The following is a 16,655-nucleotide window of genomic DNA, read 5'->3' on the forward strand; positions in this document are numbered from 1 at the left end:
GCTGTGCTGGCATAGCTGCTTCTCTTTACTGACCCAGGAGGGCCATAGTCTCTACATCACCCACAGTGAAGCTTTGGTCTCCTTGAGTTTTAGCCAGTTATTATTTCTTGTTTTCTGATTCAAACCACTTGGAGATTGTGTTAATGTCAACTCTTCTTCAAGGTGAGGAGACAATCCAGAATGCACGTGGTGGGCTCTCTGTGTTTATGTTTATGTGATTGGAGCAGTTTCCTTTGTCCTTTAGAAACCGAGCCGAGTTCCTGTGCCACATGAAGCCCAGTGAATGGAATCCATCCTCCTCGGGGCCTGCGTCCGGGTCGTGGACTCTAGTAGACGAGGGGGGAGAAGAGGTAACTCGTCATATCTGCAGCGTTTTGATGAATCATTTCTGAGCTCTCTCATGTGCCAAGTATCATTTTAAGCACCTCTCTTGTATTAGCCAATTTAATTCTCCCAACAGCCCCATGAGGCAAGTACTGTTTTCATCCCATATTAGAGATGCAGGTGCAGGATGGGGGTGAGGGAATTTGTCCCAAATCACAGGTCTCGAGCCTTTGTGCTGAGCCGGTGTCTGCTGCCTCCCTTCTCCAGACCATTGCTGCATAGCTGGCAGAGTTTGGACCTGGAAGTGTTCACATACTACATAGACATTCTTTTAGGGTTTTCTTTTATGTAGCATCCATTTTCTGGACTTAGGATCTTACCCTCAGATATTCTGAGCCTTTCTAATAAAGAGCTGGATCTTACCAAAGTGGGCTTCCCTTATGGCTCAGCTGGTAAAGAATCCGCCTGCGGTGTGGGAGACCTGGGCTCACTCCCTGGGTTGGGAAGATCCCCTGGAGACGGGAAAGGCTACCCACTCCAGTATTCTGGTCTGGAGAATTCCATGGACTGTGTAGTCATGGGGTCCCAAAGAGTTGGACACAACTGAGCAACTTTCACTTTCACTTCTTACCAAGGTTCTGCCTTAACACTTATAAACTTTCTTACCTAGATCTTCTCATTTGAAAGAAGATAATTTCCTATTTTTAGTGGGAATTTAATGATCAAAATCCAGTTTCTCAGATCAGATTTTTCTTTCTACTATTATACATGGCTAGTGTATTGGTAAGCATTTTGTTTTTCCCTTCCAGCTAGTTATCTGCCTGCCCTAGTGTGTCTTTATGGTCCAAATCCAGATTTGACGTGCTTGTCTAGGATTGGCCAGGAACTAAATTTACTAAAACACCTTCTCTTTAAAAGGAGTTGAGAATTTTCAGTGGACACTCCTTAGAATGACATGTGGCAGCTGTGGGATCATGTCTGTGTATTTACCCAGTTGTTCATTCAGAAGCAGGAGCCTCCTTCACACTCAATGTGCTCTTCCTGGGACTTGTGGGAGGTGGGAGATGGTGGTAAATGAGATGGACATGCAGAGACCGAATAGTCCTTCTGGAAAGAGCTTCTCGGGTGCAAATTGGTCTTCTAAAGATGGATCAGGGTTCCTTCTCCCTGCCTCAACCCCCCAACCCCCCGCCGCCGCCTAAGACTGGCCTCTCCTGAGAGAGGAGTCTTTTTTTCTTGTTGATTTCCTCCATTTAATCCCAAAGATGGATAGTGGTTAAAGACTCAGGAATGGTGCCTTAGCTCTCACTGGATGTTGAGTGGATTCAGGAACCTAGGGTAGGAAGCTGGCAGTGCTGTCAGTGCTGGCAGTGCTCAGAAAAGGCCGAGAGTGGAAGGCATCTTGCATCGCCCACACCAGTGATTTCTTAACAATGGCTGTATATCAGGACCGTCTGGGCAACCTTGCCCCAGTCTACACCCAGCTATCCAGATGTTTAAAGCCTCCATGGTGATTCCGATGTACAGCCAGAGCAGAGAACGACTGCTCTGGGTGGAATTTCTGAGGCTCTTATTTGCTAACTGTTTAGGATGTGTAAGAGGGTAGAAATGAGTGGCTTCAGGAAATTATGAATAAATTGCATTAGTCCCTTGTTGAAATTGAGGTGATATTCTTCAGGATCTCTGGGTCTTTTTACAGTATTCCTTTTTTTTTTTTTTTAATTAAAAATTATTTACTTATTTTTGGCTGTCCTGGGTCTTCGTTGCGACACACAGGCTTTCTCGGTTACCGCACATGGGGGCGGCCCTTCCTTGCAGTGGCTTCTCTGGTTGCGGAGCACAGGCTCTGGGGCAGTTGGGCTTCAGTAGTTGTAGCGCATAGGCTCAATAGTTGCAGCAAGCAGGCTTTAGAGCTTGGGCTCGCTACTGTGGAGCAGAGGCTTAGTTGCCCTGTGGCACATGGAATCTTCCTGGACCAGAGATTGGACCCGTGTCCCCTGCATTGGCAGGCAGATTCTTAACCACTGGACCATCAGGGAAGCCCCAGTATTCCCTTTTGAATGTAGCTTATCTTACGTCACAAATCAGTTTGGTTTCTAAGGAGACTTCAGTGCTGTGTATCAAACAAAAATGGCTTCCCTGGTGGCTCAGTAAAGAATCCACCTACAATGCAGGAGACATGGGTTTGATCCCTGTGTTGGGAAGATTCCCTGGAAAAGGAAAGGGCGACCCACTCCAGTACCCTTGCCTGGGAAATCCCATGGACAGAGGAGACTGGCAGGCTACAGTCCTAGGGGTCTCTAAAGAGTCATACGTGACTTAGCAATTAAACAACAACAGTTGAATAAAACCCCCAACTATTTCCTGTATGTGAGCTCTGTGTATGACTGCTGTTACTTTTATCCTGTTTTCAATGGTGCTGATTGATGACAGAAGCAAATGCTAATTGCTTCTTGATAAGTCAGTTGACTGTTGCAGTAAACTTTAATTTGGGGGAAAGAAGAAGCTTATAGATAAAATAACTTGGACTCGAGTGCATGGTTCTTTAATTGATACTGTCAAAGCACTGGGATGTACAGTAAGATCCCTATTCTAGAGGAATTCATCTTCTTTGGGATAGAAATCTAATGAGAGCAGTTTCAGCCACTGAAGAATGGATATGACTTGGTACACATAAAATTGTACTTGCAGTGTTAGGGGATTTACAGGTCATTTAGTAGAACTGATAGCGTAAATCTCTGTCCTGGAGGAGAAGTCCATGAGGACTCATGAGAATACAGCTTGTGTGCCACTGAGACCTGTGATAATGCAGCTCCTTAACTCTGTACCATGGTGTCATCTCGTCAAATCAGCTGATAAGACTGTGTCTTTTTCCTTAGGATGAAGACCCCGAGACCAGTTGGATTCTCCTTAATGAAGATGACTTGGTTATTCTGCTGTCACAGTTCCCATTTCATGAACTGTTTCAACATCTTCTTGGGTTTAAAGCAAAAGGTAGACTGATTTCTTTTGTCATACAGAAAATGTGGTAGTGGCAAGCTCAAACACAGGAACTTAGCATCAGGTCTTACATCTTGGGTGGGCTCCTGATTTTGGGTTCCCCTATGCCTGGCTGTACTATGCAGAGATGATTGTGTCTCTGTGGTGAGGCTTCTTTCCCCTCTCTTGTGATTGTAGTTTCCTCTGTGGTGCTTAAATACAAAAGGTCGACTAGCTCGCACATCTCCCAGCTTTAATAAATGGTTTTGGTTTTGTACTTAATCTCAAGTGTCCCATTTCACATTGGTATAGGAGCCAGAGCATAGGATCCTCCATCTTGACTTTGTTTCTTCCTTAATATGTTGACATCCATATCTTCCAGTGTTTTTCCATTGTAATTACAATTATTTTTCCTTTTCTTTGATGAACTTTTAGGTGATTATTTACCCGAAACAACAAGACCTCAAGAGATGATGAAAATTTTTGCCTTTGCTAACTCCTTAGTGGAACTTCTGGCAGTGGGGCTAGAGACCTTCAATAGAGCACGCTATAGGCAGTTTGTCAAGCGAATTGGTTATATGATCAGGTAATACTGCTCTTGGTATATCTATTAGCCCTAGTTAGTCACAGACAATGTATAATTGTGATGGTGGGCATTTTATTGGTACAGTTCATGTCTTATTTCTCATAAAAGTAAGAATTTTTTTCTTCACCATCTACTAGATGGGAATTTTAAATAAATACTTCCAGTCAGAATATTTGGTTAATTATCTCAAATTTAACTGGTTTGCTAGACAGTTGTTCTTGCAGTCAGGACCTTCAAAGCAATTGGGTTGACCTTGGCCAGAGAGGAGTAGTTGAAGAAAATACAGGATCTTTTCCCTCCTTTCCTCTCTTCTCTTCTGCTTCCTAACTTTTGCCTAGAAATTGTTATATAGCTGTGGAAAATTTGGCAGTAGCTCTTTTGCACTATTATTTCCCTGTTTTCTGTCTTATTTATTCTTATTGTGATTTCTATAAAATACTACAAAATTGCAAAGACTTCATCAGTGCCTCCTGTATTTGAATTGGGAAAGCATTATCATTCATTTGTGTGAAAGAAAGGGTTTTTTTTAATTATCAAATAAGAGTAAATTCTGAGAAATGTACTGCTTTTCACTGAATTAACTTACATCCAAGAGGATTCTGTATCATCAATCTTTTGATTTTTATGGTGTATATAAAACATAGTTATTTCATCCAACCTCCCTTACCTTGAAAGAAAACTTAACAAAAAACTACAAAATTTCCCTTCCTTCCATACTTTTGTTTGTAAAGCATAGTTTTAATTATTTCAAGTATATATCCATCATATTCATAAAGCCAGGTAATGATACAGGATGCCTGGAGTTCTTGAACTCTGCGCAGTCAGGCTTTTCCTCCCAACACTACCCAAACAACTCTGAAGAATGCAAGTTGCTAATGAACTTTGTGCTGTTGACTAATCCAGTAGCCACCTTTGAGTCTTCATCTTGCTTTATCTCACACAGTTCATACAGCAGCCTTCATCATGGATGGTCAGTTTTCTTTAAAGCATTTTCTTTGCTTAACTTCCAAGATACCATATTCTGCTGTTCCTTTCACTGGCTGTTCACTTTTGGCCTCCTTGGTTGTTTCATTCTCACCTCCTAGACTTCTTAACCCTGGACCCCTTTATCCAAACTTACTTCTTGGGATTCCATCCATTCCCATGTCTTTGAGTATCCTCTAAACATGGTTAAAGTTCTGTGTTCTGTTTCTATTTCGTACCTTTCTTCTAAGCTTGTATTGAATATATCCAGCTGCCAGCTCAGCAGCACTTGGATGACTGATGATCATTATAATTGAATATTCCCCAAATGGGCTCACTGTCCCCGCCCCTCAAACTGCTGCCTTCTCCGTCTTCTCAGTGTCAGTAAGTGCCCGTGTTTCTGGCCAAAGCGCTAGTGTCATCGGTGACTTCTCTTTTTATACAGCACATCCAGTCTAATGGTTGATTCTGTCATCTTTTCTTTCAATACACCATCTTTCAGCAAACCTGAGATACATTTTGTGTACCATTAAGAAAGAAGAAAATGCCACCAGATTATGATGTCAGCAGTCTTGGTGCACATTCTTGTTGCAGAGATTAAAACGTGAAGGGCGCGCATCCTTTGCATTAGCGAAACATGCTGCTTTCAGAGCCCAGCCTCTGCTCGCCACGCTCACTGCTGCCACCGCAGTTCATTTTGAGTCATGTCTCGCCGATTATCACAGTAGCCACCTGACTTGTCATCCTGCTTTTGCCCTCCCTCCCCCGCACCCCCAGCTTATTCTTACAACAGCTACCAGTGTTTCTTGTAAATCATCAGTCAGCTCATATCACTCCTCTGCTCAGACTCAGCTGCTCCCAGTCTCATTCAGAATAAAAGCCAGTATGCACAGTGGCCTACAGGACTCTGGATGGCTGGTTTCTTGTCTCTTTGATTTCTTTGCCAGCCATTCTCTCTGTTTACTTTACTTTAGCACATTGGCTGCCTTGCTGTTCCTCCAACACTGTGAACACACCTCAGAGCCTTCACACTGGTTGCTTCTTCAGCCTGGGTGCTCTTCCCTTAGATAGCCCGAGACTACATCCAGTCTTTACTCATGGGTCCCTCTTCAGTGAGGCCCCTCCTCACCAACATGCCCGAAAACCTTTATTTTTTGCTCCTACTGATTTTTCTCAGTGTCATTTATAACCATGTGACAGACTGTGCATTTTATTTCGTTTATTGTCTGTGTGCCCTCCACTCAATGTCAGCTCCTTGAGGGGGAGGTTTTTTCCCTCCATTGCATCCCCTTTAGCACCTAGAAGATAGTACTCAACAAAGACATGTTGACTAAAGTAATGTTTCAAATGTAAAGATGCCGGTGTTGAGTGCGTTCACACAAAATGCCGCATTGTCTTTCTTCCTGCTCAGGATGACCCTTGGTTATGTGAGTGACCACTGGGCCCAGTACCTGAGCCACAACCAAGGCTCGGGATTGGCCCTGCAGCCCTACTCCATAGAGAAACTACAGGTTGAATTTGATGAGCTCTTTTTGAGAGCTGTTCTACATGTCCTGAAAGCCAAAAGGTAAGATGCATGATGATAACTGTCGAGAAATAGCTCCTTGGCTAGTGAGGAAGACTGGAGTGAAAGTCATTGACTGAAGTAGGGCTCTTTTAATAACACCAGTGTATTTCATCTGTTTTTTGTCTTGGGTTGATGTTTGGGATTTAGTTTCCTTGTCTGTAGTATTGCCTGAAATGATCTTGACTTTCAGGTTTCCTTCAGTCTTAAAAATAACCTGATTCTGCTACCTCAGTTTTGCCACTCTGAACTTCTGGGGAAACTTTGAGCAGGGGATGAATTGTATTTCATACCCAACTCTAGTGTCCCCAGTGGGGCAGAGTAGGCACTCAGTACGTTGTTCAAGTTGTCTGACTGTGTGGGATTTAAAGTCTAGGACTGTCTTGGATCAGGGGTCCTCCTCCACCACCTTGACTGCGTTCTCATCTCGCCATTGTTGCTGCTGCTTACAGCTTAGGATACATTTTTCGGCAGAGGTGGGGACATGACTACTCATCTGCACTGTCTTCCCTGAGTTTTTGCCAAAGTGTGGGAGTGGGTTCTGCTTCAGCACACTGCCCCGCTCCCCCACCCCCCAGCTCCACTCATGAACTGCTAGATCCCTTTCTGAGCTGTTCTGAGCTGTTGACACTCTTGCCATGGCCTCATAGTCTCTGCCCCTTATTTATGGGTGTTGTGTGGTGGGTTTGAGTCCTGATCTGCCAAGACTGTTACCTTGGGCAAATCACTTAATATTTGTGGTCTCACTTTGTGCATTTATTAAGTGGAGATGACGATGATGATACAACTTGTTCCATTGACCTCATGGATATATTATGAGGATGAAATGCAATAATATGTAGAAAGTAATATTTTTAAACCATAGAAGACTTTTCAGATGTAAGTGGTGGCTGTTTTTGTGTGGTTTCAAATGAAGAACAGGATAACCACTCACTTAGAGAAAGATTAGTATTCTTTGACTAAGTCTTAAAACTACCGTTAGGCACTTAGAAGGAGTGGGTCTAAGATAAAGAGAACTTGGGCTTAGAAATTTAGTTAGATTATTCTTGTCCATACTTGGTGGTCTCCTGAGGTGTGCCAGGTCCCTGCTAGGGGTTTAGTGCAATAGCACCTGCTCACTGAAGTCGGCCTCCTGGTGCTTGGGAAAAGTCTTCCATGTCTGATCTCCTGTCACCTGATCTTGTGTTTGTTTACCTGAGAGGCAAAGCTTTTCTAGAAGAAAAACTAGTTCCTTATGAGGTCTTAAGCACTGAGCTGTGAACCGTCCTGTAATATTGCTTATGTAATTCACACAGGTAATTGCTTTAAATTTGAAAATGCTGAGAGCTGTTGTTCTTGAGTATAATTTATTTCAGAACACATCATATGAGAATCAGGTATTTAAAGCTGTGAAATTTAAATTTATTTGACACTCCTGTGGAAATTTCTGACCGTAGCGTCCCTCAACCTAAAAAAAAAAAGACAAACCCAAACTGAAAGATAGACTACAAAAACCTAAACCAGACTTACTTCATGTCTGCTCTATAGGAATTTTGTAGCTGGAAATATTTATTGTCTATGACATTACTTTTAAGGCCTCATTGTTGGGTGATCCTTTATATAAGAACATCCAGTCCAATGTGAGGTGTTGGGATAATTATTTAATAAGACAGAAGCCTGATCCACTTGAACTCAGAGAAGTCTAGCTGTTGCTTTTCAGAGTCGAGGTCAGTTACGGTTTGGACTGCTAGTGGCCTGGTGGGCCACAGACGTGGGTTAAACGTGCACTATTTAATTTCTGTTTTTCTTAATAAACATTATTTATAATTGATTAAATTATAGTTTTGCCCCAAAGCAACAGTTTTGAGTGCCTCCCCATTTTTCTTTTTTAGATTTTTTGAGATAAAATTCATGTAACAAAATATTTATAAGCATTTATTGTTTTTGAGATACTACTTTAAGTAGACTTGGTTTATGCTGTCAAATTGCTGTATGCTGGTATGTGTACCTAAATTGCACATTTATATTTCTCACTGTGTAATTTAAGGACCAGCTGAGTCTTGAATCATCTGGGGTGACTGTAAAATAAAGGTTCAAATTCTTGGGCCCCAGCTGTGACCTGGAGACACAGAATCTCTTAGGTGGACCTTGGGAGTTTGCCTTTTCCACAAAGTCTCAGGTGATTTTTCTGCCCACAGTGGTGTGAGAAACACTGATTGTGGTTATGATCATGCCATAGTCAGGTATGGTTAGAATTTCACAGTGGTGCTGAGAGGGCATTAGGGAAGGCCTCACAAATGGAGGGATGGCCCTTTGTAGTTGGGAGTTCTCTTTGGGCTTGTCCAGGAATTTGTTGATGTTTAGTTGCTAAGTTGTGGCTGACTCTCTTGTGACCCCATGGACTGTAGCTCGCCAGGCCCCTCTGTCCATGGGATTTTCCAGATAAGAATACTGGAGTGGGTTGCTGTTTCCTTCTCCAGGGGGATCTTCCCGATCCAGGGATCGAACCTGGGTCTCCTGTGTGTCTTCTGCATTGCAGGTAGATTCTTTACTGCTGAGCCACCAGGAAAGCCCCTTGTCCAAAAATGGTCTGATGATAATACAGAGAGGGCTCTGGTTGGGAAGATGGGTCTGAGCTATTTTTGGAAGGCTTTGAATTTGGGACTGAGGAGTTTGAACTTCATTCTGTTTTGAGTAGGGAGTTGGAGAGAGCTTTTGGCCCTCCCCCCGCCTCTGCCAACCGCACAGGTCTCAGTGTGCACACATGTACCTTGGTGGATGCTCAGACATATACGTCCAATCTCAGCAGTCTTTCTGTTGCCCGGGTCTTAAAAGGATCTTTGGTTTAAAACCCAGCTCTGCCTCTAATTAGCCTTTGTGTTCTAGTAGCCTGATGTGTAAATTGGGGCTCTATTGGTAATAGTGCTTGCCTTGGTTTTCGTGAGGAGGAATGTGCTGATAAACAGATGATGTGGTGATGAGAACTGTCCTGGGCACAGAGTAGGTGCTTTGTATTTGCCGTTAAACATGCGCAAGGTGTTTATGACTGAAGCATGCTAGAAAAATTGCTGTAGTGTGCTTTAAAAATTTAAGAATTTTTTTTGCCTCCTTTCTCAATATGGTAAAGTTGACTGATACATGAAATTATTCCTGCTTTTCTTAACACATGCAGACTTGGCATTTGGCTGTTTATGTCAGAAATGCCCTTTGGGACACTGTCTGTCCAGATGCTCTGGAAGCTCTTCTACCTCATGCATCAGGTGGAAAGCGGGAATCTGGACAAGCTCAGTGCTGCCCTCCTGCCTGCTGAGGGCAAGAAACGCCTCCAAGGTACAGCCGCGCCAGCATCCGCCTCTCTGTCTCATGTGCCTCTTCTCTTCATGGCTTGTTTCTTTCTGCTTTTAGAAGGAGTAGCAGATGTTTAACTCTGTGTACTCATGTGTAATCATTTTGAAATTTAATTTTGCTTTGTTTTGACTTATTAGAATGATGATTCCAATTTTCATTATTCTTCAAATGCTCTGAAGAGTAAATTCTATAATGAACCCAGTTTGGAGATAGGAAATGAAAATTGAGTTGTTAATACCCTATGGATATTTTGATAATACTGGAAATTTGATGAACTATGTTTGATTTCTCAAATGTGTAAACATATGAAAGGAATTATTGGCTTGTTGCTTTCTTACTGTGAAAAGTTCCACAGGGAGTATATTTTTTAAAGAGTATTTTCTTCCCTCTACAGAGTTTTGCCTTTGAAGCCTTTAGTTTTCTGTCATATGTGGCAATACTGTTTATCAAGACTGCCCTCTAGTGACAAAATGTAATATTGCTTACAGAGCATTCTCTGAGAAATAGACAAAAATATAGATATTGTTAATCCTGTTCATCAGTATTTCAGTCATGATTATAGCTAATTTCTTGCCCCAAATTTTCATTTATAAGCAGATGTCTTTTGTGTGAAATGCATGTTGGTACTGAGTAGTTTGCTAGTCTTATCAGTTTTTGTTAATAGAGTTGTCCTTCATTTGGCTGACAATTACCAGGTGTCTTGCTGAGGATGTCTTGCTCAGTGACAGTAGCAGGGCTTTGCAGTTGATAAAGCTCTTGACCAGTCACATAGCATCTGATCTTAAATAACCTTTAGAGACAGATTAGGAAACTGAGACTTTTTAAATGTTGCCTAAGCCAACATTATATTTAGAGTTGGAATTTCAACTGGTCCAGCCTTCTTCCTAATGCCTGTAGAAATCCATTCTGGAATGAAGATGTTTTCTATCTTTAAATATTTCTTAATATCTTTTAGTTTTATATCTTATTTATCTCTGAAAGAGTAACTAAAGTGACATATGTTTATTCTCTCCCCACTTTAATATTCTTGGACTTGCAGACCCTGAACATTTTGTGAACTTTGAGAAGTGCCTTTCTTCCATGAATAGCTCGGAAGAGATTTGCCTTCTAACTACTTTTGCTCAGATGGCTCAGGCCAGAAGAACCAATGTGGATGAAGACTTCATAAAAATTATTGTTCTGGAGATATATGAGGTTAGAATATTAAGTTTCAGAAATGAGCTAAAAACATTTGCTTTTGGTTTGCCCATCCATTGATTCCTTTGGGGTCACTTTAAAAAAATGTGACAGCCTCATTTTGTCTGCACTTGTGGAAGAAGATGGTCTGTAAGTAGTACTGAAAACATGAATCATACCCATCCCATTTCTCCATGCTATCTCTTTTCATTTGATGTGTGAGTTTTGGTAAGGAATAGACAGTCTGGCACAGCCTGACATTTGTAGTTTTTATACTCTCTGTCCGTCTGCCCCGCCTTCCTCATTTCCACTCCTCTGAGCCTGCCAGGAACATGGAAACCTGGCTTCCCCCCACTACTTAGCTGAGATGATGGAAATAATACTGAACCCAGAGTTAGATCATCTGGCTTTGTTTTAACTCTGCTCCTCGTTGCCCATCTCACATCAGAGAAGATACCGTATCGCTCTGGGCTTCAGTTTCTTTATCTGTGAAATGACAGGATGAGATGAGATCCTTGCTTTCTTTACTTTTTCACCCAGCCACCCTTAAGGGTGGAAGAGAATGAACTTTAGACCCCTTGTGTTGAGGGACATAACTCAAGTGGTTACCAAAATATAATTTGGAGTTTTGTATGTGTGTGTGTGTGTATATAATGTACATTTTCACCATAGGCTGTCGTTTATCTGTTTCCTTCATAAAAAATTTCTTCCAATATAAGTAAAAATTATGTCTGAAGATTTATTATCATCCCCCTCAATACTACAGTTTGAGAATGACAGACTGGGTAATCTAAAGTTCTTTTCCAGAATCAAATATGCTAATAAGCTGTTCCCATTATTGTTCTTTGTAAGTAGCCCTGCATGCGATTAAGGCCTAGATGGATCTGAAATTCCACACTATCTTTATAATCTGCAAAAACTGAGGGGAGAATGTATATTTTCATATATATTAAGTGGCTTTCTCAAGATAACATTACTAAAGTATTATTTATGCTCTTGAATGACGGTTCAAGTGTTCTGACCAGTTCTCACAGTAAAAACTGCATTCTGATCCTGTGTGTGTTGTGTGTGTGTATACACATGTATCAAATTGAATTAGTAGTTATGCATTCTCACATTTTCCTGTTCTATTTTATTCTACTTTCTTACTTTTCTGTTCTGTCCCATTGTGTTAAAAAACAGCAACAACAACACCACCCAAACTGCTGGCCATTGGCATGAATGGGTTGTGTCTTGTAGTTTTGAACCCATTGTTTAAGAAGAGTTGGTAAATATTGACTATTATTATTATTTTTTGGCTGTGCTGCATGGCATGTGGGATCTTAGTTCCCAGGGATCAACCTGCGCCCCCTGCAATAGAAGCAGAGAGTCGTAACCACTGGCCTGCCAGGGAAGTCTAAACATTGATGCGTTAGGAGCTTTTCTGATAGAGGATCTCTGTCTCTCTCTTTTTTTTTGAGAGAGAATAGATATTTCCAGGAAATGCATTCTGATTTTCATAATTTTATTGGTTTCCTCAAATTTAGAAAAGTTTTACTATGAAGGGACTATTTTAATTGCTCTGAAGACACTGGTGTGTGTTTCTGAATCCAGCACTAGAAGTCACTGTTAGCATTGTAGGTTGTCTTTCTTCTCCAGTCCCTCCTGCCACCTTCCAGACTCAGGATAGACACAATGCTCTCTGAACTTTTGGCATCCTTTTGATCATGGTGTGAACCAAGCCTCAATCTGAGATTTTTTCTGATACTTTACTTGAAAACATTCTAAATAAAGTATGAAAAACATTTTTTTTTTTTTTTAATTGATGCTTGGTTTTAAAAATGCCATCTCTCCACGTTCCCACTAGGTGTCTTACGTCACCCTGTCCACCCGAGAAACTTTTTCAAAGGTTGGTCGAGAGCTTTTAGGGGCCATCACAGCTGTTCATCCTGAGATAATTTCTGTCCTTCTGGATAGAGTTCAAGACACCATTGACCAGGTTGGAATGGTAAGAGCACTGATTTTGTTGGTCCCCCCCTTTGTTGTTGTTGTTTAATTTGAACCCTGGAGTAGTATTGGAGCAGTGGGAAAAATAGTTACTGGGATGGAAAAATAGTTACTGGGATACAAAAATAGTTGTTGGGATGGCTGAGGCGTGGGTACAAGAGAGTAAAGAGAGCATTTACTGAGTCACAGGCTCTGTGCCTGCTTGGGCATAGCTGCTGCTTATAAAAAACTGGATTGTTTCTCTTAATCTCTGCAAAGTGACTTCCCACCTCCTTCAAAGAAGTTTTTATTATTTTCTTTTTAACTTATTTTTGGCTGCACTGGGTCTTCGTTGCTGCACTCGGGCTTCCTCTAGTTGTGGTGAGCGGGGGCTGCTCTCTCGCTGTGGTCCGTGGGCTCCTCATTGTGATGGCTTCTCTTGTTGCAGCGCATAGGCTGTAGCTGTGCCAGCTTCAGTATTTGCAGCTCGTCAGCCCAGTGGGTGCGGCTTACAGGCTCTAGAGTGCTGGCTCGTGGTGGTGGCACACGGGCTTGGTTGCCCTGTGGCATGTGAAATCTTCCTGGACCAGGGGTCAAACCCATGTCCGCTGCATTGGCAGACGGATTCTTAACCACTGGACCCCTAGGGAAATCCACAGGCTTTTAATTAGAGCCTAACAGTAATCCATAGTTTTTATTTCATACTTTTGCTTTACTTTCATAATTCTTATTATTTTTCTTGGTGGAAACAACTCTTAAGAAAGAAGACCTGCTTTAAATCAATCAAAAACAAAATTAAAAGTAAAAGTTTAAGTTGAGCAAGATGTATATCATCTAGTTCTGTCATTTGTCACAATCCCTTTTGTAATCTTTATGTAGTTTTTAAAAAGTTTTATTGCAATATAATTCACATATAATATAATTCATCTATTTAAAGTGTACAAGTCAGTGGTTCTTAGTATATTCACAGATAGGTATACATATCACCAGTCAATTTTAGAACATTTTCATTGCCTCAGAACAAAATCACATACCAGTTAGCTGTCAGACTTCCATCCCCTTCAGCCCTGAGTGACCACAACCTATTTTCTATTTTTGTTGTTTAGTCACTAAGTCATGTCTGACCTTTTGTGACCCCTATGGACTACAGCCCACTAGGCTTCTCTGTCCCCGGGATTTCCCAGATGAGAATACTAGAGTAGGTTGCCATTTCCTTCTCCAGGGATCTTCCCGAGCCAGGGATCAAACCCGTATCTCCTGCATTGGCAGGTGGATTCTTTACCACTGAGCTGAGAAACCTGTCTCTATACATTTACCTATTCTGGACATTTTATATAAATGGAATTACGGAATATCTGATCATTTGTGACGGGCTTCTCTCACTTAGCATAATGTTTTCCAGGCCCATCCATGTTGTAGCATATGTCAGTAGTCCATCCGTTTTAATGACTAAGTAGTATTCTATTGTTTGAGTGTATCATTTTCAAAAATATATACTTACTGAAGATTTTCTTCATCAAGTATAATAAGGCTGTAATGAGTGAATTTCTCTAATGGCAGGTAGTCATGTGTGGTAACCTTAGGAGGAATGTTTAAAGTTATAGTGTTTTTCTCTGGGCTTATATTTGCACAGGGCCTTTACCTTATAGTTGTTGCATCATTCCTGCAGGATAGATGATGGATAACTATTGTACTTCATCACACTCATGAGTGAGCAAATTTAATGACAGATTGTTTATAAGACTTTTTTTTCCCTAACTGAAGAATAAAGGCTATATCATTGTTTACTTGGAAAAGTATATGTTACTTTTTTTTTACATTAAGAGAGATTTAATTATGGTAAATTATACACAGCTTCCCTGGTGGCTCAGCGGTAAAGAATCCACCTACAATGCAGGAGATGTGGGTTTGATCCCTGGGACAGGAAGGTCCCCTGGAGAAGGAAGTGGCAATCCCCTCCAGTACTCTTGCTTTGGAAATTGGACAGAGGAAGCTGGGGGGCTACAGTCCATGGGGTCACACAGAGTCAGACACTACTTGGTGACTAAACCACCACCACCACCAAATTATACACAACATAAACCATGATATTAACCATTTTTAAGTTTAGTGGTATTAAATACATTCACATTGTTTTGCTACCTACCATCAACACCATCCATCCACAGAACTCTTTCATCTTGTAAAACAGATTGTGTACCCATTAAACACTATTTCCTCGTCCCTTCTCAGCTCCTGGCAGCCAGCATTCTACTTTCTGTTTCTTTGAGTTTGCAAAGAGCAAGTTTTTGGTTGCTCCTTTTTGAGTGGTCATCTAATGGAATGTCTTCCAAGAAAATCTACAGTGGGTCATGTGAGTGTTTCAGTTTGATTGAGTTCATAATCTTTATGTGACACGTTTTTTTTTTTTCCCCTGGGTTTGGCCACACCTAACATTTTTAATCAGAGAAGGCAATGGCACCCCACTCTAGTACTCTTGCCTAGAAAATCCCATGGACAGAGGAGCCTGGTAGGCTGCAATCCATGGGGTTGCTAGGAGTCAGACATGACTGAGAAACTTCACTTTCACTTTTCACTTTGATGCATTGGAGAAGGAAATGGCAACCCACTCCAGTGTTCTTGCCTGGAGAATCCCAGGGACGGCAGATCCTGGTGGGCTGCTGTCTATGGGGTCGCACAGAGTCGGACACGACTGAAGCGACTTAGCAGCAGCAGCAGCAGCGACATTTTTAATTGGGTCCATAATACTTTCAGTAATAATTGTGCTCAGAAATATGCTTAGCTGTAAGTGTGCAAATTAGAACCATAATGTTCTTTAGAGAACATCTTATAAAAGATGCCCCCCACTCTCTTTATACATGTGGTTCTTTTATGTTCATTAAACTCACTGACATTTTTGGAGGAACTTGTTTAATCCCCCTTGCCTTCAGATGAATATGATGGCTTTGAATATTTTTGCTGTGACCTTGGACTAGGCTGAAATCAGCTTTCAAGCTTCAGAGTCTGGGAATGAACTGTGGACCTAAACTTTCACTGACACAGTTGGGGTGTGTCTGAACGTAACTTTGTTCTAGAGGCCCAGCAGGAGAGGAAAAGTCATTTGTGCTATAGATGTGTGGAAATCACCCTGGGTTACGAATAGTTGTTGATAAGGGCCAAGCCCTTGGGGACATCTCAAAGTACAGAATTCAGATAAGTTTTGATGACAGCCTGAAAATTGATAAATATTTTTCTCTTGGTATTTTTTAATAATTTGAAACATTCTGCTTTTGTTAGTGAAATCATCTTCCTAATATCCTCTTCAGGTAAAATTAGTGATCTTTTGACTTTCAGTGAAAGCATAAATATATTTTAAAATGCATTCTTTAAATTCTGTTTTGTTGGGAATTCTTACTAGGATTCTTCCTGTTTAATCATTTCTTTTTTTTTGCTTTATTGAATGAGCTAGATCTTTCATTCATTCCAGTATGAAATAGAGGTAGTAAAAGTACCATGTTCCTTATCATAACAGAAAAGGTTCCAAAGTTCCCCATGAAGTATCATGCTAGCTGTAGGCTTTTCATTTATACTCTCTGGTAGACTGAGAAATTTATATTTGTAGTTTGCTGAAATTTCTTTTTTCATGCATGGGTATTTAGTTGTTTTTTCTTCATTCACTGAGATGCTTCTGTGATTTTTATCCTTTTTTCTGTTAAAATGATGAATTACATTGACTGATTTTCAAATGTTGAACCATCGTTTCCTAAAATAAAACCCACTCAATCCTAGTAT

At 41.1% G+C, this 16,655-nt stretch overlaps 1 protein-coding gene across 2 annotated transcripts in view; it reads left to right on the forward strand.

Moving 5' to 3' along the window:
- The window catches only part of EPG5 (ectopic P-granules autophagy protein 5 homolog), a 129,632-nt gene that overhangs the window by 17,906 nt on the left and 95,071 nt on the right, over positions 1-16,655 (forward strand). For both annotated transcript variants that reach the window (XM_040264562.1, XM_040264563.1), the window contains exons 7-13: positions 245-350; positions 3,204-3,318; positions 3,739-3,889; positions 6,264-6,419; positions 9,568-9,725; positions 10,783-10,937; positions 12,766-12,906. In XM_040264562.1, the coding sequence (XP_040120496.1) occupies positions 245-350; positions 3,204-3,318; positions 3,739-3,889; positions 6,264-6,419; positions 9,568-9,725; positions 10,783-10,937; positions 12,766-12,906 (982 nt within the window). The remainder of the gene's footprint in view (positions 1-244; positions 351-3,203; positions 3,319-3,738; positions 3,890-6,263; positions 6,420-9,567; positions 9,726-10,782; positions 10,938-12,765; positions 12,907-16,655) is intronic.

The sequence above is a fragment of the Oryx dammah genome, unplaced genomic scaffold (assembly GCF_014754425.2).
Source record: "Oryx dammah isolate SB20612 unplaced genomic scaffold, SCBI_Odam_1.1 HiC_scaffold_22, whole genome shotgun sequence".
In the NCBI taxonomy this organism is placed as follows: Eukaryota; Metazoa; Chordata; class Mammalia; order Artiodactyla; family Bovidae; genus Oryx; species Oryx dammah.